General features: G+C 50.6%; 2 protein-coding genes and 1 long non-coding RNA gene across 4 annotated transcripts in view; 2 read left to right on the top strand and 1 right to left on the bottom strand.

Moving 5' to 3' along the window:
• Nucleotides 1-227: 227 nt before the first annotated feature.
• On the top strand, nucleotides 228-4,132 carry LOC119939261. Its single transcript, XR_005454660.1, has 2 exons — nucleotides 228-1,265; nucleotides 1,327-4,132. It is a non-coding gene; the product is annotated as an uncharacterized LOC119939261 (long non-coding RNA).
• Nucleotides 4,133-7,208: 3,076 nt separating this feature from the next.
• LOC119939609 (alveolar macrophage chemotactic factor-like) lies at nucleotides 7,209-11,855 on the bottom strand. Its single transcript, XM_038759724.1, has 4 exons — nucleotides 11,663-11,855; nucleotides 9,923-10,049; nucleotides 8,540-8,623; nucleotides 7,209-7,671 (listed from the first exon to the last, which is right to left on the bottom strand). The coding sequence occupies exons 1-4, from the start codon at nucleotides 11,745-11,747 to the stop codon at nucleotides 7,644-7,646; spliced, it is 324 nt and encodes a 107-aa protein (XP_038615652.1). The 5' UTR covers nucleotides 11,748-11,855; the 3' UTR covers nucleotides 7,209-7,643.
• Nucleotides 11,856-21,418: 9,563 nt separating this feature from the next.
• Nucleotides 21,419-27,790, top strand: part of NUP54 (nucleoporin 54) — a 32,509-nt gene continuing 26,137 nt past the window's right edge. The window contains exons 1-2 of one of the 2 annotated variants that reach the window (XM_038759691.1): nucleotides 21,419-21,488; nucleotides 22,619-22,780. In XM_038759691.1, the coding sequence (XP_038615619.1) occupies nucleotides 21,419-21,488; nucleotides 22,619-22,780 (232 nt within the window). The remainder of the gene's footprint in view (nucleotides 21,489-22,618; nucleotides 22,781-27,790) is intronic. The other variant, XM_038759690.1, reaches the window with a different exon arrangement.

Raw genomic sequence — 27,790 nt, 5'->3', positions numbered from 1 at the left:
AGGAATAATAATAATGACGGCATTTGTTAAGCGCTTCCTATGTGCAAAGCACTGTTCTAAGCCCTGGGGAGGTTACAAGGCGATCAGGTTGTCCCACAGGGGCTCACAGTCTTAATTCCCATTTTACAGATGAGGGAACTGAGGCCCAGAGAAGTGAAGTGACTTGCCCAAGGTCACACAGCAGGCATGTGGCAGAGCCGGGATTTGAACCCATGACCTCTGACTCCAAAGCCCGGGCTTTTTCCACTGAGCCACGCTGCTTCTACTATGAGCCCGCTGTTGCGTAGGGACCGTCTCTATAAGATGCCCCCTTCCCATCTGGGCCCTCTTCCAGCGCCGGACCACTACCGTCCCGTGGGGAGAGTAAATATCTTGAGTTGGTGGGACGGGAACGAGACTGGTGGCAATTTGATCCCCTCCCTCCCTCCCTCCATCCCTTCCTCTCCCTCTCCCCTCTGCCCGCCCTCTCCGCACTGGCTTTCTAAACCCCAGCCCCAGGCCCACAAGGCCAGTGCGACCCCATTTTCGGGAGAAAGGGAAATCCCCACCCAGGGGAGACCGCGGGGACGCGAGTCCCAGCCGGAGCTGGAATCAGGGCTCGATTTCACCCGCTCCACCCGCGCCACCACGCTGCCTCTTGTTCCAGAAAGGAAAAGTCGCCAAAGCCGCTGACCACCGTACGGGACTCGCCCTGCGCAGCTGCCCACGGCACGTCACTGCCTCTTGTTCTAGAAAGGAAAGACCCCCAAAGTCCTTCTGCAGGTTGCTACCCACCGCACATCACTGCTTCTTGCTCTAGAAAGACCCCAAAGTCCTTCTGCAGGTTGCTACCCACCGCACATCACTGCTTCTTGTTCTAGAAAGACCCCAAAGTCCTTCTGCAGGTTGTTACCCACCGCACATCACTGCTTCTTCTTCTAGAAAGGAAAGACCCCCCAAAGTCCTTCTGCAGGTTGCTACCACCGCACATCACCGCTTCTTGTTCTAGAAAGACCCCCAAAGTCCTTCTGCAGGTTGCTACCCACCGCACATCACTGCTTCTTGTTTTAGAAAGACCCCAAAGTCCTTCTGCAGGTTGCGACCCACCGCCCATCACTGCTTCTTGCTCTAGAAAGACCCCAAATTCCTTCTGCAGGTTGCGACCCACCGCCCATCACTGCTTCTTGTTCTAGAAAGGAAAGACCCCCCCAAAGTCCTTCTGCAGGTTGCTACCCACCGCACATCGCTGCTTCTTGTTCTAGAAAGACCCTAAAGTCCTTCTGCAGGTTGCGACCCACCGCCCATCACTGCTTCTTGTTCTAGAAAGACCCCAAAGTCCTTCTGCAGGTTGCTACCCACTGCACATCACTCCTTCTTGTTCTAGAAAGGAAAGACCCCCCAAAGTCCTTCTGCAGGTTGCTACCCACCGCACATCACTGCTTCTTGTTCTAGAAAGACCCCAAAGTCCTTCTGTAGGTTGCTGCCCACCGCACATCACTGCTTCTTGTTCTAGAAAGACCCCCAAAGTCCTTCTGCAGGTTGCTACCCACCGTACATCACTGTTTCTTGTTCTAGAAAGACCCCCAAAGTCCTTCTGCAGGTTGCTACCCACCGCACATCACTGCTTCTTGTTCTAGAAAGACCCCCAAAGTCCTTCTGCAGGTTGCTACCCACCACACATCACTGCTTCTTGTTCTAGAAAGGAAAGACCCCAAAGTCCTTCTGCAGGTTGCTACCCCACCGCCCATCACTGCTTCTTGTTCTAGAAAGACCCCAAAGTCCTTCTGCAGGTTGGTACCCACCGCACATAACTGCTTCTTCTTCTAGAAAGGAAAGACCCCCCCCAAAGTCCTTCTGCAGGTTGCGACCCACCGCACATCACTGCTTCTTGTTTTAGAAAGACCCCCAAAGTCCTTCTGCAAGTTGCTACCCACCGCCCATCACTGCTTCTTGTTCTAGAAAGACCCCAAAGTCCTTCTGCAGGTTGCTACCCACTGCACATCACTGCTTCTTGTTCTAGAAAGGAAAGACCCCCCAAAGTCCTTCTGCAGGTTGCTACCCACCGCACATCACTGCTTCTTGTTTTAGAAAGACTCCAAAGTCCTTCTGCAGGTTGCTACCCACCGCACATCACTGCTTCTTGTTTTAGAAAGACTCCAAAGTCCTTCTGCAGGTTGCTACCCACCGCACATCACTGCTTCTTGTTCTAGAAAGGAAAGACCCCCAAAGTCCTTCTGCAGGTTGCTACCCACCGCACATCACTGCTTCTTGTTCTAGAAAGACCCCAAAGTCATTCTGCAGGTTGCTACCCACCGCACATCACTGCTTCTTGTTCTAGAAAGACCCCAAAGTCCTTCTGCAGGTTACTACCCACCGCCCATCACTGCTTCTTGTTCTAGAAAGACCCCAAAGTCCTTCTGCAGGTTGCTACCCACCGCACATCACTGCTTCTTGTTCTAGAAAGGAAAGACCCCCAAAGTCCTTCTGCAGGTTGCTACCCATCACACATCATTGCTGCTTGTTCTAGAAAGACCCCAAAGTCCTTCTGCAGGTTGCAACCCACTGCCCATCACTGCTTCTTGTTCTAGAAAGACCCCAAAGTCCTTCTGCAGGCTGCGACCCACCGCCCATCACTGCTTCTTGTTCTAGAAAGAAAAGTCCCCCAAAGTCCTTCTGCAGGTTGCTACCCACCGCCCATCACTGCTTCTTGTTCTAGAAAGACCCCAAAGTCCTTCTGCAGGTTGCTACCCACTGCACATCACTGCTTCTTGTTCTAGAAAGGAAAGACCCCCCAAAGTCCTTCTGCAGGTTGCTACCCACCGCACATCACTGCTTCTTGTTTTAGAAAGACTCCAAAGTCCTTCTGCAGGTTGCTACCCACCGCACATCACTGCTTCTTGTTTTAGAAAGACTCCAAAGTCCTTCTGCAGGTTGCTACCCACCGCACATCACTGCTTCTTGTTCTAGAAAGGAAAGACCCCCAAAGTCCTTCTGCAGGTTGCTACCCACCGCACATCACTGCTTCTTGTTCTAGAAAGACCCCAAAGTCCTTCTGCAGGTTGCTACCCACCGCACATCACTGCTTCTTGTTCTAGAAAGACCCCAAAGTCCTTCTGCAGGTTACTACCCACCGCCCATCACTGCTTCTTGTTCTAGAAAGACCCCAAAGTCCTTCTGCAGGTTGCTACCCACCGCACATCACTGCTTCTTGTTCTAGAAAGGAAAGACCCCCAAAGTCCTTCTGCAGGTTGCTACCCATCACACATCATTGCTGCTTGTTCTAGAAAGACCCCAAAGTCCTTCTGCAGGTTGCAACCCACTGCCCATCACTGCTTCTTGTTCTAGAAAGACCCCAAAGTCCTTCTGCAGGCTGTGACCCACCGCCCATCACTGCTTCTTGTTCTAGAAAGAAAAGTCCCCCAAAGTCCTTCTGCAGGTTGCTACCCACCGCCCATCACTGCTTCTTGTTCTAGAAAGACCCCAAAGTCCTTCTGCAGGTTGCTACCCACTGCACATCACTGCTTCTTGTTCTAGAAAGGAAAGACCCCCCCAAAGTCCTTCTGCAGGTTGCTACCCACCGCACATCACTGCTTCTTGTTCTAGAAAGGAAAGTCCTGCAGGTTTCTACCCACCGCACATCATTCTAGAAAGGAAAGACCCCAAAGTCCCGCAGGTTGCTACCCACCGCACATCATTGCTTCTTGTTCTAGAAAGGAAAGTCCCCCAAAGTCCTTCTGCAGGTTGCTACCCCCTGCACATCACTGCTTCTTGTTCTAGAAAGGAAAGACCCCCAAAGTCCTTCTGCAGGTTGCTACCCACCGCACATCACTGCTTCTTGTTCTAAAAAGGAAAGACCCCCCAAAGTCCTGCAGGTTGCTACCCACCGCACATCATTCTAGAAAGGAAAAACCCCTAAAGTCCTGCAATCAACCCATTTAGGAGGTTGGTGAGAGGAAGGTCTTTCCCCCCCTAAACTGGTCGTTGTCGGCTCTCGGCTTCTTCAAATTGGGCTTAATCGCTCGTGGCTAAGATCCCACCCCCACCCCCAAACCTGAACAGCAGCCTATTTAACGTGATTCTCAAAATGTTTATTTCTGTTGTCTTGTTTACTCAGATGATGTGATTCACTAATAAAAATTAGTTTCTAATAGGCCGCATCGGAACCCTTGCCTGTGGCCTATGAGATGCGCAGGTGGGTGGGACTGCAGGCTCTTTACCCGATCTGCTTGTGTTGTATCTGCCCCCAACATTTAGCGCAGTGCTTGGCACCTAGCACTTAACAAATGCTGTCATTATCGGTATTATTAATACAGTAATTATTAAAAACAATTATTATGGTTATTATTCTTAGGCTCTGAGTCCTGCGGGGAGGCAGGGGCTTTATCTGACCCGCTTGTGTTGTAGCTACCCCAGCGTTTAGCACAGGACTTAACAAGTGTTCTAATTATAATTCTATTATCGTTATTATATTGTTATTATTAGGCTGTGAGGCCTGGGTGAGGGCAGGGACTTTATCCAATCTCCTTGTGTTGTATCTACTCCAGCGTTTAGCCCAGGGCTTGGCACAGGACTTGTGTTCTAATTATAATTATATTATCGTTATTATATTGTTATTATTAGGCGGTGAGGGCAGGGACTTTATGCAATCTCCTTGTGTCGGATCTACCCCAGCGTTTAGCACAGGGCTTGGCACAGGACTTAACAAGTGTTCTAATTATAATTCTATTATCGTTATTATATTGTTATTATTAGGCTGTGAGGCCTGGGTGAGGGCAGGGACTTTATCCAATCTCCTTGGGTCGGATCTACCCCAGCGTTTGGCACAGGGCTTGGCACAGGACTTAACAAGTGTTCTAATTATAATTAGATTATCGCTATTATATTGTTATTATTAGGCTGTGAGGCCTGGGTGAGGGCAGGGACTTTATCCAATCTCCTTGTGTCAGATCTACCCCAGCGTTTAGCACAGGGCTTGGCACAGGACTTCACAAGTGTTCTAATTATAATTATATTATCGTTATTATATTGTTATTATTAGGCTGTGAGGCCTGGGTAAGGGCAGGGACTTTATCCAATCTCCTTGTTGGATCTACCTCAGCGTTTAGCATAGGGCTTGGCACAGGACTTGTGTTCTAATTATAATTATATTATCGTTATTATATTATTATTATTAGGCTGTGAGGCCTGGGTGAGGGCAGGGACTTTATCCAATCTCCTTGTGTCGGATCTACCCCAGCGTTTAGCACAGGACTTAACAAGTGTTCTAATTATAATTATACTATCATTATTATTTTGTTATTATTAGGCTGTGAGGCCTGGGTAAGGGCAGGGACTTTATCCAATCTCCTTGTTGGATCTACCCCAGCGTTTAGCATAGGGCTTGGCACAGGACTTGTGTTCTAATTATAATTATATTATCGTTATTATATTATTATTATTAGGCTGTGAGGCCTGGGTGAGGGCAGGGACTTTATCCAATCTCCTTGTGTCGGATCTACCCCAGCGTTTAGCACAGGACTTAACAAGTGTTCTAATTATAATTATATTATCATTATTATATTGTTATTATTAGGCTGTGAGGCCTGGGTGAGGGCAGGGACTTTATCCAATCTCCTTGGGTCGGATCTACCCCAGCGTTTAGCACAAGACTTAACAAGTGTTCTAATTATAATTCTATCATCGTTATTATATTGTTATTATTAGACTGTGAGGCCTGGGTGAGGGCAGGGACTTTAGCCAATCTCCTTGTGTCAGATCTAGCGTTTAGCACATAACAAATAACACTTATCAAGTGCCATAATTATCACTGTTATTAATGTTGTTATTATTAGATCCGATTCCTGCAGTGGCTGGCCAAGAGAACCCAAGTACCAACTTGGAAGAAGCAGCATGGCTCAGTGGAAAGAGCATGGGCTTGGGAATCAGAGGTCATGGGTTCTAATCCTGGCTCCGCCGCTTGTCAGCTGGGTGACTTTGGGCGAGTCACTTCACTTCTCTGGGCCTCAGTGACCTCATCTGGAAAATGGGGATTAAGTCTGTGAGCCCCACGTGGGACAACCTGATTACCTTGTATCTCCCCCAGCGCTTAGAACAGTGCTTGGCACATAGTAAGCGCTTAACAAATACCATTATTATTATTGTTGTTGTTATTATTATTATTAATTCCAGCAAGGTGATGGTGCCAATTATTAGCTATTAACTAACTGGGTCCTTCCCCAACCTCAGCCCGAGCAAGAGTAAATTCTGCTGTGATCCCATGTAAATAAGCATCGGGCCACCGGGTGACATAATCAGTTGTATTTATTGAGCGCTTACTGTGTGCACAGCACTGTACTAAGCGCTTGGGAGAGGACAATACGACAATAAACACATTCCCTGCTCACAACAAAGCTTACAGTACATAGAGGCATTAATATAAATAAATGTTCACAGATATGTTCGTAAGTGGTGTGGGGCTGGGAAGAGGGGGGATGACTAAAGGGAGCAATTTGGGAGAAGAGGAAAGGAGGGAAGGCCTCCTGGAGGAGGTGTCCTTTTTATGCCTTGAAGATTGGGGAGAGCAATGGTTGGATTTGAGGAGGGAGGGCGTTCCAGGCCAGAGGGAGGATGTGGCTGAGAGGCCGGCGGTGAGGTAGAGGAGATGGAGGCCCAGGGAGAAGTTTGTAATTCTGCCTTCTAGACTGTGAGCCCACTGTGGGGTAGGGACCGTCTCTATATGTTGCCAACTTGGACTTCCCAAGCGCTTAGTACAGTGCTCTGCACACAGTAAGCGCCCAATAAATACGATTGATTGATTGTAATTGGAGGAGCCAAGTGTGCGGGCTGGGTTGGAGGAGGAGAGGAGCCAGGGGAGGTAAGAGGGGGTCGGGGGGTTGGGGGTTTTAAAGCCGATGGGGAGGAGTCTTGAGAAGCAGCGTGGCTCAGTGGAAAGAGCCCGGGCTTTGGAGTCAGAGGTCATGGGTTCAAATCCCAGCTCCGCCAATTGTCAGCCATGTGACTTTGGGCAAGTCACTTCACTTCTCCGGGCCTCAGTTCCCTCATCTGGAAAATGGGGATGAAGACCGTGAGCCCCCTGTGGGACAACCTGATCACCTTGTAACCTCCCCAGCGCTTAGAACAGTGCTTTGCACATAGTAAGCGCTTGGTAAACGCTATCACTATGAGAGAAGGGAGGCAGGGAGGTGGGCGAGGAGGGCAATCCACCTTCATTCATTCATTCAATCGTATTTATTGAGCGCTCACTGTGTGCAGAGCACTGGACTAAGCGCTTGGGAAGGCCAAGTTGGGCCTTAAACAACACAACAGCACATCCGGTTTGGGAATGAGTTTGTCAAGACTTCCGGTTGGGCAGTGAAAACCCCGCCCCCTCCAGTCACGCCCACAAGGGGGCGCTGCTCAGTTGACGGCCCTGATCGGCGGGGGTGACGTCACCGCCTCGCTGGGCGGGGTCGAACGTGGTGTCCGCGCGTGCGTGCTCCCTAGACCGCGTCCCGTCCTCTGATTGGTCCATCCTGGGGCGGAGCCTGACGTCACCTCCAGTGTGGGCGGGGCCGGACTCGTCGGGCCGGACCGCGCCTGCGCAGACGTCGGGGGCGGGGCCTGTCTCTGACGTCACGGGCCGGAGGCGGGGGGTCCGCGCGCGCCCCCCGGCGGCCGCTGCCGCCTCAGCCGCGAGGCCCGGATCCCGACGACCTGAGGGAGGCCAAGGCGAAGGTCATTCAGTACATTCAGTCGTATTTACTGAGCGCCTACCGTGTGCAGAGCACTGTACTAAGCGCTTGGGAAGGACAAGTTGGCAACATATAGAGTCGGTCCTTGCCCAACAGCGGGCTCACAGTCTAGAAGGGGAAGACGGACAACTAAACAAAACATATTAACAAAATAAAATGAATAGTAAATATGTACAAGTCAAATAAATAGGGTGATAAATCTGCACAAACATATAGACAGGTGCTGTGGGGAGGGGAACGAGGTAGGGCTGGGGGGGAAGGGGATGGGGAGACAAACAGGGGAAACCCCAGCCTCTGCTCTAGACGCCCCTCCCCACCGCCCACTACACTGCTCTGCCCACAGAAGACGCGACTGACCGACCGACTGAGGGACTGAGGGAGGCTGGAGACCCGGATGACAGATGGGGCACATTGAGGCCTATCGGCCCAAACAACTCCAAGGCCTGGGTTTGAATCCTGCCCCGCCGCCACGTGCCGCCCGCTGCCCAACACTGGGCAGCTTACTTTACTTCTCTGGGCCTCGGCTGCCCCAGCAGCAAAATGGGGCTAGAATGCCCGCTCTCCCTCCTACTTAAAGTGGGAGCCCCCCGGGAGGCAGGGATTCTAGCTGGCCACCTTAATTTCTGTCCATCCCAGCGCTTAGAACAGTGTTTGACACCTAGTAAGGGCTTACATTTCATGTGGAAAAGACCCCAAAATGGCGGGAGAGAAGAGGGGTGGACCGCCTGGCTTCTCCTTGCAGGTGTCAGGGCGGCCCCGGGGCCGGGCGATGCCCATCTTGGCGGGAGCCCAGCAGGCCACACGCAGGCCCACCCCCTGCCCAAACCCACCTTTTCATTATAATGGTCATCAGTTTCTTGACCTTGGGGGAATCGGCCTTCAGACACGTCGTCTTCCCATTTTTCAGGGTGACACTGCGGGGCACAAACCACACGCTCACATCCACTGTCCTGGTCCGCTCCCGAGTCTGCCCTGACTCCTCCATCCACTGCTGCGTGACGCCGGAGGAGCCTCTTAACCTCTCTGAACCTCAGTTTGCCCCCCTCCCCGCCGTAGAGGAGCCGGCCCTGCCAGAAATACTCGCCCACCTCGGGCAGTGAGCTCGTTGTGGGCAGGGAATGTCACTGTTTATTGTGTATTGGACTTTCCCAAGCGCTTTGTACAGTGCTCTGCACACAGTAAGTGCTCAATAAATACGACTGAATGGATGAATGACTCTTCCGGGTGGAAGAAGGAAGGCTGGACGAGCGCAATCTTGGGGGAAACGGATCCAGTGGGCTTGCTGTTCCCCAGGGACCCTGGGATCCCCCATGGACTGGAGCGCCTCGGATTCCTCCCTCCTCCTCCCTGGAAGAAGGGGGAAGCCCCAGCGTAGTGGGAGGGCCCCGGGATGGTGATGGGAGAAATAATAATAATAATAATAATAATCGCGGTAATTTTTAAGCACTTACTATGCGCCAGGCACAGTTTTAAACCCTGAAGTAGATATGATCAGATCAGATTAGAGAAGCAGCGTGGCTCAGTGGAAAGAGCTCGGGCTTTGGAGTCAGAGGTCATGGGTTCAAATCCCGGCCCCGCCACTTGTCAGCTGTGTGACTTTGGGCAAGTCACTTCACTTCTCTGGGCCTCAGTTCCCTCATCTGGAAAATGGGGATTAAGTCTGTAAGCCCCATGTGGGACAACTTGATTACCTTGTATCTACCCCAGCGCTTAGAACAGTGCTTTGCACATAGTAAGAGCTTAATAAATGCCATCATTATTATTATTATTATTGGACACAGTCCCTGTCCCACATGAGGCTCGCAGCCTTAACCCTCATTTTAGAGAGGGAACTGAGGCCCAGAGAAGTGAAGTGACTTGGCGCAGTGGAAAGAGCCCGGGCTTTGGAGTCAGAGGTCACGGGTTCAAATCCCGGCTCCGCCCATCGTCAGCAGGGTGACTTTGGGCGAGTCACTTCACTTCTCTGGGCCTCAGTTCCCTCATCTGTAAGATAGAGATTAAGACGATGAGCCCCCATGGGACAATCTGATCGCCTTCTAACCTCCCCAGAGCTTAGAACAGTGCTTTGCACATAGTAAGCGCTTAATAAATGCCATCATCATCAAGTGGCAAAGCCGGGATTAGAACTCAGGTCCTACTGCAGGGTCCTCTGTGCCCCTGCATTCCCGGACCGGAGAACGTTTTGCGCAGCTCAGGCCGGGCCTTTTACTCACATGATCTCGACTTGTTGGCATAAGGGGCTGGCAGGAAACACTTCCAGTTTGGAGAAGGATCTGGGGTGGGTGCGTCCATCACTGAACGCCAGGCAACGGCAGCGTCCGGGCATAAGCATGGGAAATCCTGAGGGGCAGAGGGAGAGAGAGAGCCGGCTGGTGAGCGGGACCCTGGCCAGAGCCGGGGAAAAGGGCGGGAGGGACGGCTTGTGTCCCCAAAGAGGGGTGGTCATCATCATCATCATCATCAATCGTATTTATTGAGCGCTTACTATGTGCAGAGCACTGGACTAGGCACTTGGGAAGTCCAAATTGGCAACAGAGACAGTCCCTACCCAACAGTGGGCTCACAGTCTAAAAGGGGGAGACAGAGAACAGAACCAAACATACTAACAAAATTAAATAAATAGGATAGATAGGTACAAGTAAAATAAATAAATGAATAAATAGAGTAATAAATATGTGCAAACATATATACATATATACAGGTGCTGTGGGGAAGGGAAGGAGGTAAGATGGGGGGGATGGAGAGGGGGACGAGGGGGAGAGGAAGGAAGGGGCTCAGTCTGGGAAGGCCTCCTGGTCCTGCCCTCTGCCCACCCATCTCGGGAGCAGTAACTCTAGGGAAGCAGTGTGGCTCTGTGGAAAGAGCACGGGCTTTGGAGTCAGAGGTCGTGACTCCACCGATTAGCTGTGTGACTTTGGGCAAGTCACTTCACCTCCTTGTGCCTCAGTTACCTCATCTGTAAAATGGGGATGAAGATGTGAGCCCCCCCGGGCAACAACCTGATCACCTTGTGGCCTCCTCAGCGCTTAGAACGGTGGTTTGCACATAGTAAGCGCTTAATAAATGCCATCATTATTAATCATCATCATCATCAATCGTATTTATTGAGTGCTTACTATGTGCAGAGCACTGGACTAAGCGCTTGGGAAGTACAAATTGGCAACATATAGAGACGGTCCCTACCCAACAGTGGGCTCACAGTCTAAAAGGGGGAGACAGAGAACAAAACCAAACATACTAACAAAATAAAATAAATAGAATAGATAGGCACAAGTAAAATGAATAAATAAATAAATAAATAGAGTAATGAATATGTGCAAACATATATACATATATACAGGTGCTGTGGGATGGAGAGGGGGGCGAGGGGGAGAGGAAGGAAGGGGCTCAGTCTGGGAAGGCCTCCCGGAGGAGGTGAGCTCTCAGTAGGGCCTTGAAGGGAGGAAGAGAGCGAGCTTGGCGGATGGGCAGAGGGATTGGGGGCATTCCGGGCCCGGGGGAGGACGTGGGCTGGGGGTCGATGGCGGGACAGGCGAGAACAAGGCCTAACGGTGAGGAGATTAGCGGTGGCAGAGGAGCAGAGGGTGCGGGCTGGGCTGGAGAAGGAGAGAAGGGAGGTGAGGTAGGAGGGGGCCAGGGGATGGATGGACAGCCTGGAAGCCCAGCGGGAGGAGTTTCTGCTGGATTATTAAGACGAGGCAGAGGGTGAATCCCCCCAGTGGATGCCAATTCTGCCCTCAGGGCAGCCCGTCCCCTCAGGGCAGCTGAACCCAGGGGCTTGGCAGTTCAACCCAAGGACTTTGGCCCTTTCCCTAAACCAACAGCGGGCAGAGAACGGTCCCTCCCTGCTCCGGTCAGCAGTCCCATCCCTTCCCCTTGTCCCTGGTCCATGGGGTGCTGACCCTCTGGGCCACTTGAGCCCCCTCAGGGATGGGGGGCAGCCCCGGCCTGACCTCGGACGATGGTCGGCGCCAGCGTGAGGAGCGGGACGCCGAGGAGGAGGAGGAGGAGGACCGGGGCGGCTCCGGCTCGGGCCATGCCGCTGCTCCCTCTGGGCTCGGCCTCCTCTCCGGAGTTTGGGGCTCTCTGGGGTCCAGAGGCTGAGGCGTCTGTCGGAGCCCCACCAATTTATGGGGCTCGCCGTTTCCCTCCTCCACGCTGATTGGCCGGACATTGCTGGCTCTGAGACAACCCTTCCCTCGGAGGAGAAGCGGGGAAGTCCCAAAGGAGGACAGAGTCAAGGTTTCTACCCATGTGCCTTCTCCCGTAGGGGCAATCCCCTGGTTAACGGAGGGCAGTCAAGTCAGGTTTCATTTTCTCCCAGGACGCCCACGCAAGGGGATGGAGGTTTAGCCAGAGACCTTAAATCATCTCCAAAACCAGTTCTGGGACGCTTTCATTTCCCTATAGGAGGGACACGATGAGCAACGAATGAGGAACGAGAGCCAAATTCACTGTCTCCTTGGTCAAGAAGAGGCCAATGGCATTAATAATAATAATAATAATAATGGTATCTGTTCATCAATCAACCAATCAATCGTATTTATTGAGGGCTTACTGTGTGCAGAGCACTGGACTAAGCGCTTGGGAAGTCCAAGTTGGCAACATATAGAGACGGTCCCTATCCAACAGTGGGCTCACAGTCTAGAAGACGGTGTTAAGCGCTTACTTCGTGCAAAGCACTGTTCTAAGCGCTGGATTCATTCTCTCCATCCTTCCGCTCCTGATCTTACCAGCCCGCTGGTTTAAAATTTTCAGAGGAGATTCCTCAGTCTTCCCTGGAATAGACTGCAGTGCCTACCCACTATTAGTGGTAGTTCTTCTTGCCATCTAGCCCAATCCTTCTTCCCGCAGTGTCAGCCCCTTCCCTCTTGTGGAAACAGAGAAGCACTTGTCATTAATAATAATAATAATAATAATAATAATGGCATTTGTTAAGCACTTACTATGTGCAAAGCACTGTTCTAAGCGCTGGGGGGGATACAAGGTGATCAGGTTGTCCCACGTTGGGGCTCACAGTCTTCATCCCCATTTTCCAGATGAGGTAACTGAGGCTCAAAGAAGTGAAGTGACTCGCCCAAGGTCACACAGCAGACATGTGGCGGAGCCTGGATTAGAACCCGTGACCTCTGACTCCCAAGCCCGGGCTCTTTCCACCGAGCCACGCTGCTTCTCTGTCAATGTCCTGTCATAGATGTCGGAGGCCATCACAGGTCCTCAGCCTTCCCTTCCAGTAGTGAGCATATTTACTACACTAACAGTGACTGGGACATAATAAGTCAGAGGTCATGGGTTCGAATCCCGGCTCCGCCACATGTCTGCTGTGTGACCTCGGGGAAGTCACTTCACTTCTCTGACCCTCAGTGACCTCATCTGTAAAATGGGGATTAAGACTGTGAGCCCCCCGTGGGACAACTTGATCAATCGATCAATCAATTGTATTTATTGAGCGCTTACTGTGTGCGGAGCACTGTACTAAGCGCTTGGGAAGTACAAGTTGGCAACATATAGAGACGGTCCCTACCCAACAGTGGGCTCACAGTCTAAAAAGTCTAAAACTTGATCACCTTGTATCCCCCCCAGCGCTTAGAACAGTGCTCCGCACATAGTAAGCGCTTAACAAATGCCATTATTATTATTATTATTAAGTGCTTAACGAATACTATAATCATTATGAATTGCTATTATTACTATTATTAAATGTCCAGTTGGTGGAACGCACCGTAATAAGCGCTTGGGAAGCACAGCAGGAAGACGTGGCAAATCCCTTAACCTGAAAGAACTTGCACCATCAAGTATGTTTGGTTTTGTTCTCTGTCTCCCTCTTTTAGACCGTGAGCCCACTGTTGGGTAGGGACCGTCTCTATATGTTGCCAATTTGTACTTCCCAAGCGCTTAGTACAGTGCTTTGCACATAGTAAGCGCTCAATAAATACGATTGATGATGATGATGAGTAGAGAAACAAAAATATTTCCTTCTGGAGTCATCAAAATAAAGAAGCGCTTAAGGTGGGCTGCTGGTTCCGTATGGTTTAGGCTCCTGGGAAGTCAATCAGGGAAGGCTTGTTAGAGGAGGTGGGATTTTAGAAGGTGGGGAGAGCCTGTGGCCGGTCAGATTTGGGGAGGAAATAATAAATAAATAAATAATGATGGCATTTATTAAGCGCTTACTACGTGCAAAGCACTGTTCTAAGCGCAGGAGGGATACAAGGTGATCAGGTTGTCCCACGGGGGGCTCACAGTCAATCCCCATTTTCCAGATGAGGGAACTGAGGCCCAGAGAAGTGAAGTGACTCGCCCAAAGTCACCCAGCTGACAGTTGGCAGAGCCGGGATTTGAACCCATGACCGCTGACTCCAATGCCCGGGCTCTTTTCCACTGAGCCAAGGGCTTCCTAATTGGGATTAGTTTGAGAGAGGGGATGGAGGCGGGAGAGAGGATGGCAGGAGTTTTTTGTTTGCTTTGGAGGGACATGGGAAGCCAGGGTGGGAAAACATGGGCGAGAGTTGTGAGCCCCATAATAATAATATAATAATGGCATTTATTAAGCGCTTACTATGTGCAAAGCACTGTTCTAAGCACTGGGGAAGTTACAAGGTGATCGGGTTGTCCCACGGGGGGCTCCCAGTCTCATCCCCATTTTCCAGATGAGGTAACTGAGGCGCAGTTCAACTTGGGGTTCAAGTTCAGGGTTCAACTTGGTTGCCTGGTGGCTGTTGGCTCCGAGGGTTTAGGAGAACAGGATCTGCGGGAATGGGGGAAGAACCCCATCCCTCCGTGCGAGGAATCTACATCAGTGCCTGGCACATAGTGAGCACTTTAAACACCATAAAAAAAATAGTGAGCATTTAACAAACACCATAAAAAAAAAAAAAAAGCCAAACCACCCGTGGTGGAAAAATTCATTTCGTAACCCAGAATCAGAGGCACCAGGTCAAGACTAGGGGATTTTTTCCTTCAACTGCAGATCAGCAGGGAGTGTTTCCTCTTCCATGAGGGGAAAGGGAACGGAGAGCGGGGAAATCGAAAGTCGCTCCGAGAGTCTCCGCTGGAGAAGCGGGAGCGAAAGCCTGGATTTGGAGAAGGGCCCCTTCCTCGTCGCAGGCCAAGGGCGAGACCACCCTTCCCCTGAAGCCCCCCTTTTCCTCTGCTCCTCCTCCCCTCCCCACAGCCTTTCTGTCTATTTGTACATTTTTACTATTCTATTTATCTTATTAATCAATCAGTCGTATTTATTGAGTGCTTGCTGTGTGCAGAGCACTGTACTAAGCGCTTGGGAAGTACAAGTTCTTCCCAAGAACTTGGGAAGCGCTTAGTCCAGTGCTCTGCACGCAGTAAGCGCTCAATAAATACGATTGATTGATTGATTGATTGATTGATTGACCGTCTCTATATGAGAAGCAGCGTGGCTCAGTGGAAAGAGCGCGGGCTTTGGAAAGAGCCCGGGCTTCGGAGTCAGAGGTCAGGGGTTCAAATCCCGGCTCTGCCAATTGTCGACTGTGTGACTTTGGGCCAGTCACTTCACTTCTCTGGGCCTCAGTTCCCTCATCTGTAAAATGGGGATGAAGACTGTGAGCCCCCCGTGGGACAGCCTGATCACCTTGTAACCTCCCCAGCGCTTAGAACAGTGCTTTGCACATAGTAAGCGCTTAATAAATGCCATCAAAAAAAAAAAGTTGGCAACATATAGAGACAGTCCCTGATGTGTAGGTAGCCATAATTCTATTTATACTGGTGCCTGTCTACTTGGTTTGTTTCGTTGTCTGTCTCTCCTCTGCTAATAAGAATAATGAGGGCATTCGCTAAGCGCTTACTGTGTGAGAAGCAGCGTGGCTCAGTGGAAAGAGCCCGGGCTTTGGAGTCAGAGGTCATGGGTTCAAATCAAGGCTCTGCCAACTGTCAGCTGGGTGACTTTGGGCAAGTCACCTCACTTCTCTGGGCCTCAGTTACCTCATTTATTAAAGGGGGATGAAGACTGTGAGCCCCCCGTGGGACAACCTGATCACCTTGTAACCACCCCAGCACTTAGAACAGTGCTTTGCACATAGTAAGCGCTTAATAAATGCCATCATTAAATGCCATCGTTATTATGTGGCAGAGAAGCACATAATAATGTGCTCCAGAGAAGCAGCATGGCTCAGTGGAAAGAGCCCGGGCTTTGGAGTCAGAGGTCATGGGTTCAAATTCCGCCTCCGCCACTTGTCATCTGTGTGACTTTGGGCAAGTCACTTCACTTCTCTGGGCCTCAGTTCCCTCATCTGGAAAATGGGGGTGAAGACTGTGAGCCCCCCGTGGGACAACCTGATCACCTTGTATCCCCCCCAGCGCTTAGAACAGTGCTTTGCACATAGTAAGCGCTTAATAAATGCCATTATTATTATTATTATGTGTGAAGCCCCGTTCTAAGTGCTAGGGGGGATACAAGGTGATCAGGTTGTCCCACGAGGGGCTCACACAGATGAGGTCACTTATGCTCAGAGAAGTGAAGTGACTTGCCCAGAGTCACACAGCTGACAAGAGGCGGAGCTGGGATTAGAACCCATGACCTCTTCTAATCAATCAATCAATCAATCATATTTATTGAGCGCTTACTGTGTGCAGAGCACTGTACTAAACGCCTGGGAAGTACAAGTTGGCAACATATAGAGACAGTCCCTGCCCAACAGTGGGCTCACAGTCTAAAAGGGGGAGACAGAGAACAGACCCAAACATACTAACAAAATAAAATAAATAGAATAGATATATACAAGTAAAATAAATAAATAAATAGAGTAATAAATCTGTACAAACATATATACATATATACAGGTGCTGTGGGGAAGGGAAGGAGGTAAGATGGGGGGATGGTGTGAGCCCATTGGCGGGTGGGGATTGTCTCTATTTGTCGCCGACTTGTACTTCCCAAGCGCTTAGTCCAGTGCTCTGTACACAGTAAGCACTCAATAAATACGATTGAATGATTGAATGAGTGAACGAAGCCCCCCGACTCCACCGCCGTGGGGAGGACAAGGTCCCAGGGCGGTGTCCCAAACGCCTGGGCCTTTCCCACTGGGATCCCAAGGAGCGGGGAGGAGAGGAGGGAGGATGGACGGCCGGATGGTCGGGAGATTTTTAACCTTCTGCCTGTCCCCGTCCGGGCTCCCCGACGGGAAGGGTCATGGAGTGGTCGGAGCCGGAGCGGTCGAGGCCACCAGGCCGGGGATGGGGACACGTGTCCGTTCTCCGCCGACCGGACTCCGGGGACCTTCTCTCTGATCGCCCATCCTCATGTCTCTCCCCATTTCAATCCATACTTCATGTCGCTGCCCGGATTGTCTTTGTCCAGAAATGCTCTGGGCATATCACTCCCCTCCTCAAAAATCTCCAGTGGCTACCAATCAATCAGGCAGAAACTCCTCCCCCTGGGCTTCCAGGCTGTCCATCCATCCCCTCGCCCCCTCCTTCCTCCCCTCCCTTCTTTCCTTCTTCAGCCCAGCCCGCACCCTCCGCTCCTCCGCCGCTAATCTCCTCACCGTTAGGCCTCATTCTCGCCTGTCCTGCCGTCGACCCCCGGCCCACGTCCTCCCCCGGGCCTGGAATGGCCTCCCTCTGCCCCTCCGCCAAGCTGGCTCTCTTCCTCCCTTCAAGACCCTACTGAGAGCTCACCTCCTCCAGGAGGCCTTCCCAGACTGAGCCCCTTCCTTCCTCTCCCCCTCGTCCCCCCTTCATCCCCCCATCTTACCTCCTTCCCTTCCCCACAGCACCTGTATATATGTATATATGGTTGTACATATTTATTGCTCTATTTATTTATTTATTTTACTTGTACATATCTATTCTATTCTATTTATTTTATTTTGTTAGTATGTTTGGTTTTGTTCTCTGTCTCCCCCTTTTAGACTGTGAGCCCACTGTTGGGTAGGGACCGTCTCTAGATGCTGCCAACTTGGACTTCCCAAGCGCTTAGTCCAGTGCTCTGCACACAGTAAGCGCTCAATAAATACAATTGATTGATTGATTGATTGATTGACCGCTACTGTGAGCCCACTGTTGGGTAGGGACTGTCTCTATATGTTGCCAACTTGTACTTCCCAAGCGCTTAGTCCAGTGCTCTGCACACAGTAAGCGCTCAATAAATACGATTGATTGATTGATTGATTGATTGATTGACTGCCACTGTGAGCCCACTGTTGGGTAGGGACCGTCTCTTTATGCTGCCAACTTGGACTTCCCAAGCGCTTAGTCCAGTGCTCTGCACACAGGAAGCGCTCAATAAATCCGATTGAATGAATGAATGACTGACTGCTACAGAGCAGCCGGGATTTAGAGGAAATCGGAGACCGCCAAGTCACCCTGGGGAATTCCAGGAACGGCTGGTTAAACGATGCTGAGCCAGCCCGGCCCTGCTGGATTTATTCTGATTTCCGGGAAGCGGAGCCCTCTGTGAGCCTGGGTGCCAACTGTGTGGAGGGGGCTGAACTGAGCATCTACTGGGGTGCGGAGCACTGTATTAGCCGTCTACTCTGCATAGAGAGCTGTACTGGGGATTTACAATAAACGGACCACTGTTCTGATCATTATAATAATTGTTTGGCCCTTAGTATGTGAGCTCGCTATTCATTCATTCAATCGTATTTATTGAGCGCTTACTGTGTGCAGAGCACTGGACTAAGCGCTTGGGAAGAATAAGTCGGCATGGGCAGGGACTGTGTCTGTTGTTGTACTGTCCTCTCCCAAATGCGTAGTACAGTGCTTTGCACTCAGTAAACACTCACTAAATACGATTGAATGAATGAATTAATATGTGCCAGTCATTCATTCAATCCTATTTATTCATTCATTCAATTGTAGCTATTAATAAGAATGACGGTGGCATTTGCTAAGCGCTTACTATGTGCAGAGCATTCATTCATTCATTCAATTGTATTTATTGAGCGCTTACTGTGTGCAGAGCACTGGACTAAGCGCTTGGGAAGAATAAGTCGGCATGGGCAGGGACTGTGTCTGTTGTTGTACTGTCCTCTCCCAAATGCATAGTACAGTGCTTTGCACTCAGTAAACACTCAATAAATACGATTGAATGAATGAATTAATATGTGCCAGTCATTCATTCATTCAATCCTATTTATTCATTCATTCAATCGTAGCTAGTAATAAGAATGATGGTGGCATTTGTTAAGCGCTTACTATGTGCAAAACATTCATTCATTCATTCTGTCGTATTTATTGAGCGCTTACTGTGTGCAGAGCACTGGACTAAGCATTTGGGAAGAATAAGTCGGCATGGGCAGGGACTGTGTCTGTTGTTGTACTGTCCTCTCCCCAATGCGTAGTACAGTGCTTTGCACTCAGTAAACACTCAATAAATACGATTGAATGAATGAATTAATATGTGCCAGTCATTCATTCATTCAATTGTAGCTATTAATAAGAATGATGTACTTCCAATTTGTACTTCCCAAGCGCTTAGTACAGTGCTCTGCACATAGTAAGCGCTCAATAAATACGATTGATTGATTGATTGATGGTGGCATTTGCTAAGCGCTTACTATGCGCAAAGCATTCATTCATTCAGTTGTATTTATTGAGCGCTTACTGTGTGCAGAGCACTGTACTAAGCACTTGGGAAGTACAAGTTGGCAACATATGGAGACGGTCCCTACCCAACAGCGGGCTCACAGTCTAGAAGGGGAATGATTTTGGCATTTGTTAAGCGCTTACTATGTGCAAAGCACTGTTCTAAGCGCTGGGGAGGATACAAGGTGATGAGGTTGTCCCACGTGGGGCTCATAATCTTAATCCCCATTATACAGATGAGATAACTGAGGCCCAGAGAAGTGAAGTGAGTTGCCCAAAGTCACACAGCTGACAAGCGGCGTAGCAGGGATTAGAACCCATGACCTCTGACTCGCAGGCCCGGGCTCTTTCCACTGAGCCACGCTGATTACCTTGTAACCTCCCCAGTGCTTAGAACAGTGCTTTGCACATTGTAAGCGCTTAATAAATGCCATTATCATTATTATTATATCCAGAAAACTGGGTTACCAAATTTTTGGTTGTGATAAACATTTAGAGGGGTGTGCTATTTATATTCAAGTCACTATGTATATGTTTGTACATAGTTATTACTCTATTTATTTTACATGTACATATTTACTATTCTATTTATTTTATTTTGTTAATACGTTTTGTTTTGTTGTCTGTCTCCCCTTTCTAGACTGTAAGCCCGCTGTTGGGTAGGGACTGTCTCTATATGTTGCCAACTTGTACTTCCCAAGCGCTTAGTCCGGTGCTCTGCACACAGTAAGCGCTCAATAAATATGATTGATTGATTGATTGTTTGATTGATTGACCGCTACTGTGAGCCCGCTGTTGGGTAGGGACCTTCTCTATATGCTGCCAACTTGTACTTCCCAAGCACTTAGTACAGTGCTCTGCACACAGGAAGCGCTCAATAAATACGATTCAATGAATGAACGAATATCTGTTGCCGACTTGGACTCTCCAAGCGCTCAGTCCAGTGCTCTGCACCCAGTAAGCGCTCAATAAATAGGATGGAAGGGCGTGGGTTCTAAGCTTGCCTCTGCCACTTGCCCGCTTTGTGATCGTGGGCAAGTCACATATTTTACATATTTATTGTACATAGTTACATTGTACATATACAATATATATGTACATATATGCACATATATATACATTTCAGTCCTACACATATTTACTATTCTATTTACTTTATTTTGTTAATATGTTTTGTTTTGTCGTCCGTCTCCCCCTTCTAGACTGTAAGCCCGCTGGTGGGTAGGGACCGTCTCTAGATGTTGCCAACTTGGACTTCCCAAGCGCTTAGTCCAGTGCTCTGCACACAGTAAGCGCTTATTTTATTTTACTTGTACATATTTATTCTATTTATTTTATTTTGTTAATGTGTTTTGTTTTGTCGTCTGTCTCCCCCTTCTAGCCTGTGAGCCCGCTGTTGGGTAGGGACCATCTCTATTGGTTGCCAACTTGGACTTCCCAAGTGCATAGTCCAGTGCTCTGCACACAGTAAGCTCTTATTTTATTTTACTTGTACATATTAACTATTCTATTGATTTTATTTTGTTAATGTTTTGTTTCGTCGTCCGTCTCTCCCTCCTAGACTGTGAGCCCGCTGTTGGGTAGGGACCGTCTCTATTGGTTGCCAACTTGGTCTTCCCAAGCACTTAGTACAGTGCTCTGCACATAGTAAGCGCTTATTTTATTTTACTTGTACATATTAACTATTCCATTGATTTTATTTTGTTAATATGTTTTGTTTTGTCGTCTGTCTCCCCCTTCTAGGCTGTGAGCCCACTGTTGGGTGGGGACCGTCTCTAGATGTTGCCGACTTGGACTTCCCAAGCGCTTAGTACAGTGCTCTGCACACAGTAGTAGCTCAATAAATACGATTTATTGATTGATTGATTGCTCTGCACACAGCAAGCGATCAATAAATACGACAATGAATGAATAATTGAGTGACTGAACTTGAGCCCCAGCGCGCCGCTAGGCCTTGTGGGAAGGCCGCGTGAGGCGCCAACTCTCGCCCTGAACCGCCCCCCCCCACCGGAAGCCGCCGTTGCTAGGGAACCAGCGCGCGCATGCGCGGAGGCCGGGGAGGGCGGACCGCGGAGAGGACGGAACGGTCTAGTTCCGGGTGACGGTTTCCCGGCCGGACCCGGCGGCGGCGGGGACCCCCGAGCGGCGGCGCCATGGCTTTCAACTTCGGGGCCCCCGCGGGCACCGCGGCCGCTGCTGCCGCCGCCACAGCCGCTCCCGCCGGTGAGTCCGGCCCCAACCGACCGCTTCGGGAGGGACCAGGGGAAGGCAGTGCGCCTGCGCGGCCGGGGAGGGCTGGGCCGGGTCGGCCGCGCATGCGCGAGGGAAGGGACCAAGTGCCCCTTCTCGACCCCAGGGCGGCGAGGCTGCGCATGCGCGAGGGGAGGGGACGCGTGCCCGGCCTCGGCGGAGGGCGGCCGCGCGTGCGCGATGGTAGGGGAGGCACGTGCTCTTTATAATAATGATGGCATTTGTTAAGCGCTTTCTATGTGTAGAGCACTGTTCTAAGCGCTGGGGGGGATAGAAGGTGATCAGGTTGTCCCACGTGGGGCTCACAGTCTTAATCCCCATTTTACGGATGAGGTAACTGAGGATCAGAGAAGCTAAGTGACTTGCCCCAGGTCACACAGCCGTCATGTGGTGGAGCGGGATTCGAACCCGTGACCTCTGACTCCGAAGCCCGGGCTCTTTTCACTGAGCCACGGTGCTTCTCGTTGGGGGGGGGCGCATGCGCGATGGAAAGCCGATGCACGTGCCCCTTCCCGGCCTCGCGGGGGGGTGGGGGGCGGCAGTCGCGCATGCGCGAGGGAAGGACTTTGCACGTGCCCCTTCCCGTCCTCGGCGGGGGGGGGGGCTGCGCATGCGCGAAGGGAGGGGGCCTCGTACCCCTTGCCGGCCTCGGCGGAGGGGCCAGGAGGCGGCTGCGCATGCGCGAGAGGGGGGCCGCGTGCCCCATCCCGCCCTCGGCCGGGGGCGGCTGCGCATGCGCGAGGGGACGGGCCACGTGCGCCGTCGACGGAGGGGCCGACTGCGCAAGCGCGATGGAGGGGGCCGCGTGCCCCTTCCCGCCCTCGACGAGGGGGGCGGCTGCGCATGCGCGAGTGAACGGACCACGTGGGCCCTCTTGGCGGAGGGGCCGACTGCGCAAGCGCGAGGGAGGGGGCTACGTGCCCCTTCCCGCCCTGGGCCTCGACGGGTGGGGGGGGGGCGGTCGCGCATGCGCGAGGGGAAGGGGAGGCACGTGCTCCTTCCCTCCCTCAGCCTCCGCCATGTTGCTTCGGCCTAACTTCTCCTTTTCTCTGTCCCTGTCTCCGTCTCCTCGCTCCCTCCCCCCGCCTTCTCCCGCCCGCCAGGATTCGGGGGGCTCGAGGCCACCAACCCCCCCGCCAGCGGGTTTAATTTTGGGGGTTTCGGCCTAGCCGCAAACCCCGCCGTCAACTTTAACATTGGGAGTTTCGGTGTGGCCACCACCTCGGCGCCCCCCTTCAATTTCGGTAACAGCCTGGCCACCGCAGGTAGACGCCCCCATCCATCCATCCATCGATCCATCCATCCATCCATCCGTCCGTCCGTCCATCCAGTCGTACTGATTGAACGCTTCCCGTGTGCGGAGCGCTGGCCTAAGCGCTTGGGGAGTCCCAAGTCGGCAGCAGATAGAGACGGTCCCTACCCGACGACGGGCTCGCAGTCCAGAACAGTGCTTTGCACATAGTAAGCGCTTAATAAATGCCATTATTATTATTATTAGAAAGGGAGAGACGGACCACAAAACAAAACACGGAGACGGGTGTCAAGTCATCATCATCATCAATCGTATTTATTGAGCGCTTACTATGTGCAGAGCACTGTACTAAGCGCTTGGGAAGTACAAATTGGCAACATATAGAGACAGTCCCTACCCATCAGTGGGCTCACAGTCTAGAAGGGGGAGACAGAGAACAAAACCAAACATACTAACAAAATAAAATAAATAGAATGGATAGGTACAAGTAAAATAAATAAATAGAGTAATAAATATGTACAATCATATATACGTATATACAGGTGCTGTGGGGAAGGGAAGGAGGTAAGATGCGGGGGATGGAGAGGGGGACAAGGGGGAGAGGAAGGAAGGGGCTCAGTCTGGGAAGGCCTCCTGGAGGAGATGAGCTCTCAGTAGGGCCTTGAAGGGAGGAAGAGAGCTAGCTTGGCGGATGGCCAGAGGGAGAGCATTCCAGGCCCCGGGGGAGGACGTGGGCCGGGGGTCGATGGCGGGACAGGAAGGCTGAGTAGGTGCGAATGAGGTTGTCGTTAATGTAACTTGGTGACAACAAGGGCCTTTTTCCCGGGGTGGTGGGAGGGAGTCAGTCCGGACCGGGAAGGGGGGTTGGGGAGCACTATAAGGAAGGTCGCTTAAGTGGGTGGGGGTGGAAGCAGAGGGCGTCTATGGCGGCGCTCGGAGGAGAGAACAAGTCGTCAGAACAAGTAGAATTAAAGCTAAGTGCACATCATTAACTAAATACGGCTGCACGGTTAATGCACATCATTAACTAGAGAAGCAGCGTGGCTCAGCGGAAAGAGCCCGGGCTTTGGAGTCAGAGGTCAGGGGTTCAAATCCCGGCTCCGCCAATTGTCAGCTGTGTGACTTTGGGCATGTCACTTCACTTCTCCGGGCCTCAGTTACCTCATCCGTAAAATGGGGATTAAGATTAGGAGCCCCCCGTGGGACAACCTCATCACCTTGTCACCTCCCCAGCGCTTGGAACAGTGCTTTGCACATAGTACGCGCTTAATAAATGCCATCATTATCATTATTATTAAACAGAATAGTAAATATGTACAGGTAAAATAAACAGTGATATAAATCTTTACAAACATACACAGGTGCTGTGTGGAGGGGAAGGAGGTGGGGATGGGGAGGAGGAGAGGGAAAATTCATTCATTCTGTCGTTTTTATTGAACGCTTCCTGTGTGCAGAGCGCTGTACTGAGCGCTTGGGGGGTACAAGTCGGCAAGGTATAGAGGTGGTTCCTCCTCTGCGACGGGCTCACAGTCTAGAAGGGGGAGACAGATGGCAAAACAAAACATGGAGACGGGTGTGAGCCATCCATCCAGGCAGCAGCGGGCCAAGAATCCCCCCGACCCACCCATCAGACGTAGGGCAGCCCCCCTCCATTTGGGCCCGAGACGCCCCAGAGCTCAAAGCGCTCGGCCGGAATGGCCCGTGCCGCTCCCTTGTCTTCCGGACGATGGTGCGGCTTTAAGAGCAAAAGAGGCCCACGGAGTGGGCTATCTCAGATCCACCCCGCGTGGCATGTAGTAAGCGCCAAACAGATACCACGGTGATCTGGCCTCGAACGCCATCCTCAATCCGAAGGATTGCCCGGCGGGCATCGACGCGTTGACGGGCGGTAGCCCCGGCATGGCGATGATCTCCAAGAGGGCCCGTTGTGCCTTAGGTTCCTGGGCTGCTGCAGTCAGTCAGGTGTCTCATCTTTTAATCGAAGCAGCGTGGCTCAGTGGAAAGAGCCCGGGCTTTGGAGTCAGAGGTCATGGGTTCAAATCCCGGCTCCGCCACTTGTCAGTTGTGTGTCTTTGGGCAGGTTACTTCATTTCTCCGGGCCTCAGTTCCCTCATCTGTAAAATGAGGATTAAGACTGTGAGCCCCCCGTGGGACAACCTGATCAGTTTGTAACTTTCCCAGCGCTTAGAACAGTGCTTTGCACATAGTAAGCGCTTAATAAATGCCATTATTATCTTTTCCGCATCTGTGTGAAAATATTTCACTAATCATCATCGCTGCTTCATACTGGCTTCGCCGGAGAAACACATCTCCAATGAGTGGCATCAAACCGGCAGCTCTCTGTTCTGTTTTTCCCTTCACCAAGTTGCTGTCGTTAATTTCTGCCTTCTCCGCTGACCCAGATACGTCCCGGGTCCTTTATTTCCTCAGCTCTTTCGTCTTCCTTGGTTCATTGGATCTCTTATTGCCATGTGTCTCCCCCGGCGCTTAATCAATCAATCATCAATCGTATTTATTGAGCGCTTACTGTGTGCAGAGCACTGTACTAAGCGCTTGGGAAGTCCAAGTTGGCAACATATACAGTCCCTACCCAACAGTGGGCTCACAGTCTAAAAGACTTAGCGCGTTCCTTGGCATTTAGCGCTGATCAGATGCTACAGCTACTGGTTCAGCGGATGGGGAAAGGGGGAAATGGGATTAGTTCTCAGACGGCCCCAAATGCCAAAAGAAGTGTCAGCTGGGAGTGTCGAATGTATCTGGACTCGATTTTAAAGCCTGTCGTCTTATCCCAAAAGAGTCACAGTGGAATAAATTCCACCATCATCTATAGGAGTCCAGAGTTTCTCCCAGAAAAGCCATGTGCCCTCAACAGCTCGGATACACATTTACCATTCCGTATGAGGACTTTCACCCGAGTGGTCGTGTCCCCAGGGCAGTTTCATAAATGTCTTTAGCGTCTGATGTAGCACCGAATTCAGCTGGCCTCATCTAAATTTCAATATCATTCAATCGATGGTATTCATCAAGCGCTTACTATGTGCAGAGCACCGTCCTTAACGCTTTGGAGAGGACGGGGCAGCAGAATTAGTGGCGACGTTCCCTGCCCGTAACGAGTTTGCAGTCTGGAGTTTTCGTCTGACTTTGAGCGTAAAATAATAATTAATAATGGTGGTATTTATTCGGACTCAGTCCTTCAAAAAAAGACTGGTTTGCCAGTTCTGTAAAATGACCACATTCTTCTGTGCCTATGCAGTCTGTCTCAAGTGTTCATCTGATTGGATTGTTGTCTTAGCAATTGCACAAAACTCCCATTCCAAATAAAAAATGCAGCCTCGTTCTGGAATTTACGCAGTAATAGGGCATGACGACCAACCTCGTGCCTTGTGCAAAACTCTTTTGGCTACATTGAACTTTCTGGTGTTTGATTCAGCACTGAGACTCATTTTTCCCTGATTCACTCATTCATTTTTTCACTGATTTTTCACTGATTCCTTGAAACTAAGATCATTTTCATTAATGTCCCAGTTTCTTCTGGGATACTTGTTTCCATTATTCTCCTGCTTTGCCTTTGTGTAATTGCGGTCTGATGTATCGGAATGTTAGCTAACTGATTTTTTCATTATACGGTGTGTTAAAGTAAAGTGGCAGCGTTTGAAGGTAAAAAAGCATGACCTCAGCTACTGGTTGTACTGTCTTCTGTTTAAAAAACCAGACATGGGTCTCTGTTTGGCTGGGTTGCTGTGGTAATAATAGTAATAATAATAATAATGGCATTTATTAAGCGCTTACTGTGTGCAAAGCACTGTTGTAAGCGCTGGATGTGATGCTGTTCTGACTCTAAACAGGCTCCAGGCTAACTTTCTTGGGTGTTTGTGGAGTTTGGGTACAGTGGCCCAGATCCGAGCAGAATCCTTGTGTATAGCTGATTTTGGAGGGGTTTCGAAAGGAGTTTCCCGTCCTTATGTGATATTGTGGGTCGGCGATGTGGGGGAAAAGCCCACTCTACCACTGAGGACGTATAACTCTTAAATTCTGCAGTCAGTGCAACGTTGGCATAACCGTTTACATTTGGCCAAAATAACCCTCTACTACCGACACTATAGGAGCCAAGAAGTGAGTTTTCCTGGCCAACTGATTTCACGTCTAGGTAGGGTGGGGAAGGGGGGCCAAATCTTCACCTGTTGCTAGTTTGGCCAGTAGCCCTCGGCACCTAAGCCGCATTTAGATTGAGTGCGGGCCACAGCAGCCCCATGCCCAGTTTTAGGTGCCCCTCACGTAGTACTAATAATATTGCTCATAACAATAATAACAGTATTTGTTAAGCATTTACTATGTTCCAGGCACTGCACTAAGCACGGGGGCAGATACAAGACAGTTGGGTTGGACACGATCCCTGTCCCACATGGGGCTCAGAGACATAATCCCCATTTTATAGAGGGGGTAACATAGAAGTGAAGGATGTTGCCAACTTGTACTTCCCAGTGCTCTGCACACAGTAAGCGCTCAATAAATGTGATTGATTGATTGATTGACTTGCCCGAGATCCACAGGAGACGTGTGGCAGAGCCGGCATTAGAACCCAGATCCTTCTGACTCCCACGCTCTATCCATCATCATCATTAATCGTATTTATTGAGCGCTTACTGTGTGCAGAGCACTGTACTAAGCGCTTGGGAAGTACAAGTTGGCAACATATAGAGACAGTCCCTACCCAAAAGTGGTATCCACTGAGCCAGGCTGCTTCTGCACCCTGAAACTCAGGGATCTTAGACGGTCCTTTCCAGAAAATCCAGTTCTGCCAGACGTAAGCTTTTAAGCCACACAAAAGGCATCAAAACTAATTCCAAAGCGATTGTTTTCAGCGTACAACTTCTGTATTCCCAGTAATTGAACACCGCTCAGAGTGATTGGAGGTTATTTTAGATTAGCCACCACTTGAGTTACTCTGCTTAAAAAGCGGATCGTAAATGGCGTGTTCCTCGATTGAGCCAGAGCGAAAACGGGCGTTCAAGCTGAAAGAATT

Source organism: Tachyglossus aculeatus, chromosome 17 (assembly GCF_015852505.1).
Source record: "Tachyglossus aculeatus isolate mTacAcu1 chromosome 17, mTacAcu1.pri, whole genome shotgun sequence".
Lineage (NCBI taxonomy): Eukaryota > Metazoa > Chordata > Mammalia > Monotremata > Tachyglossidae > Tachyglossus > Tachyglossus aculeatus.
This window is presented reverse-complemented; position numbering and strand designations above follow the sequence as displayed.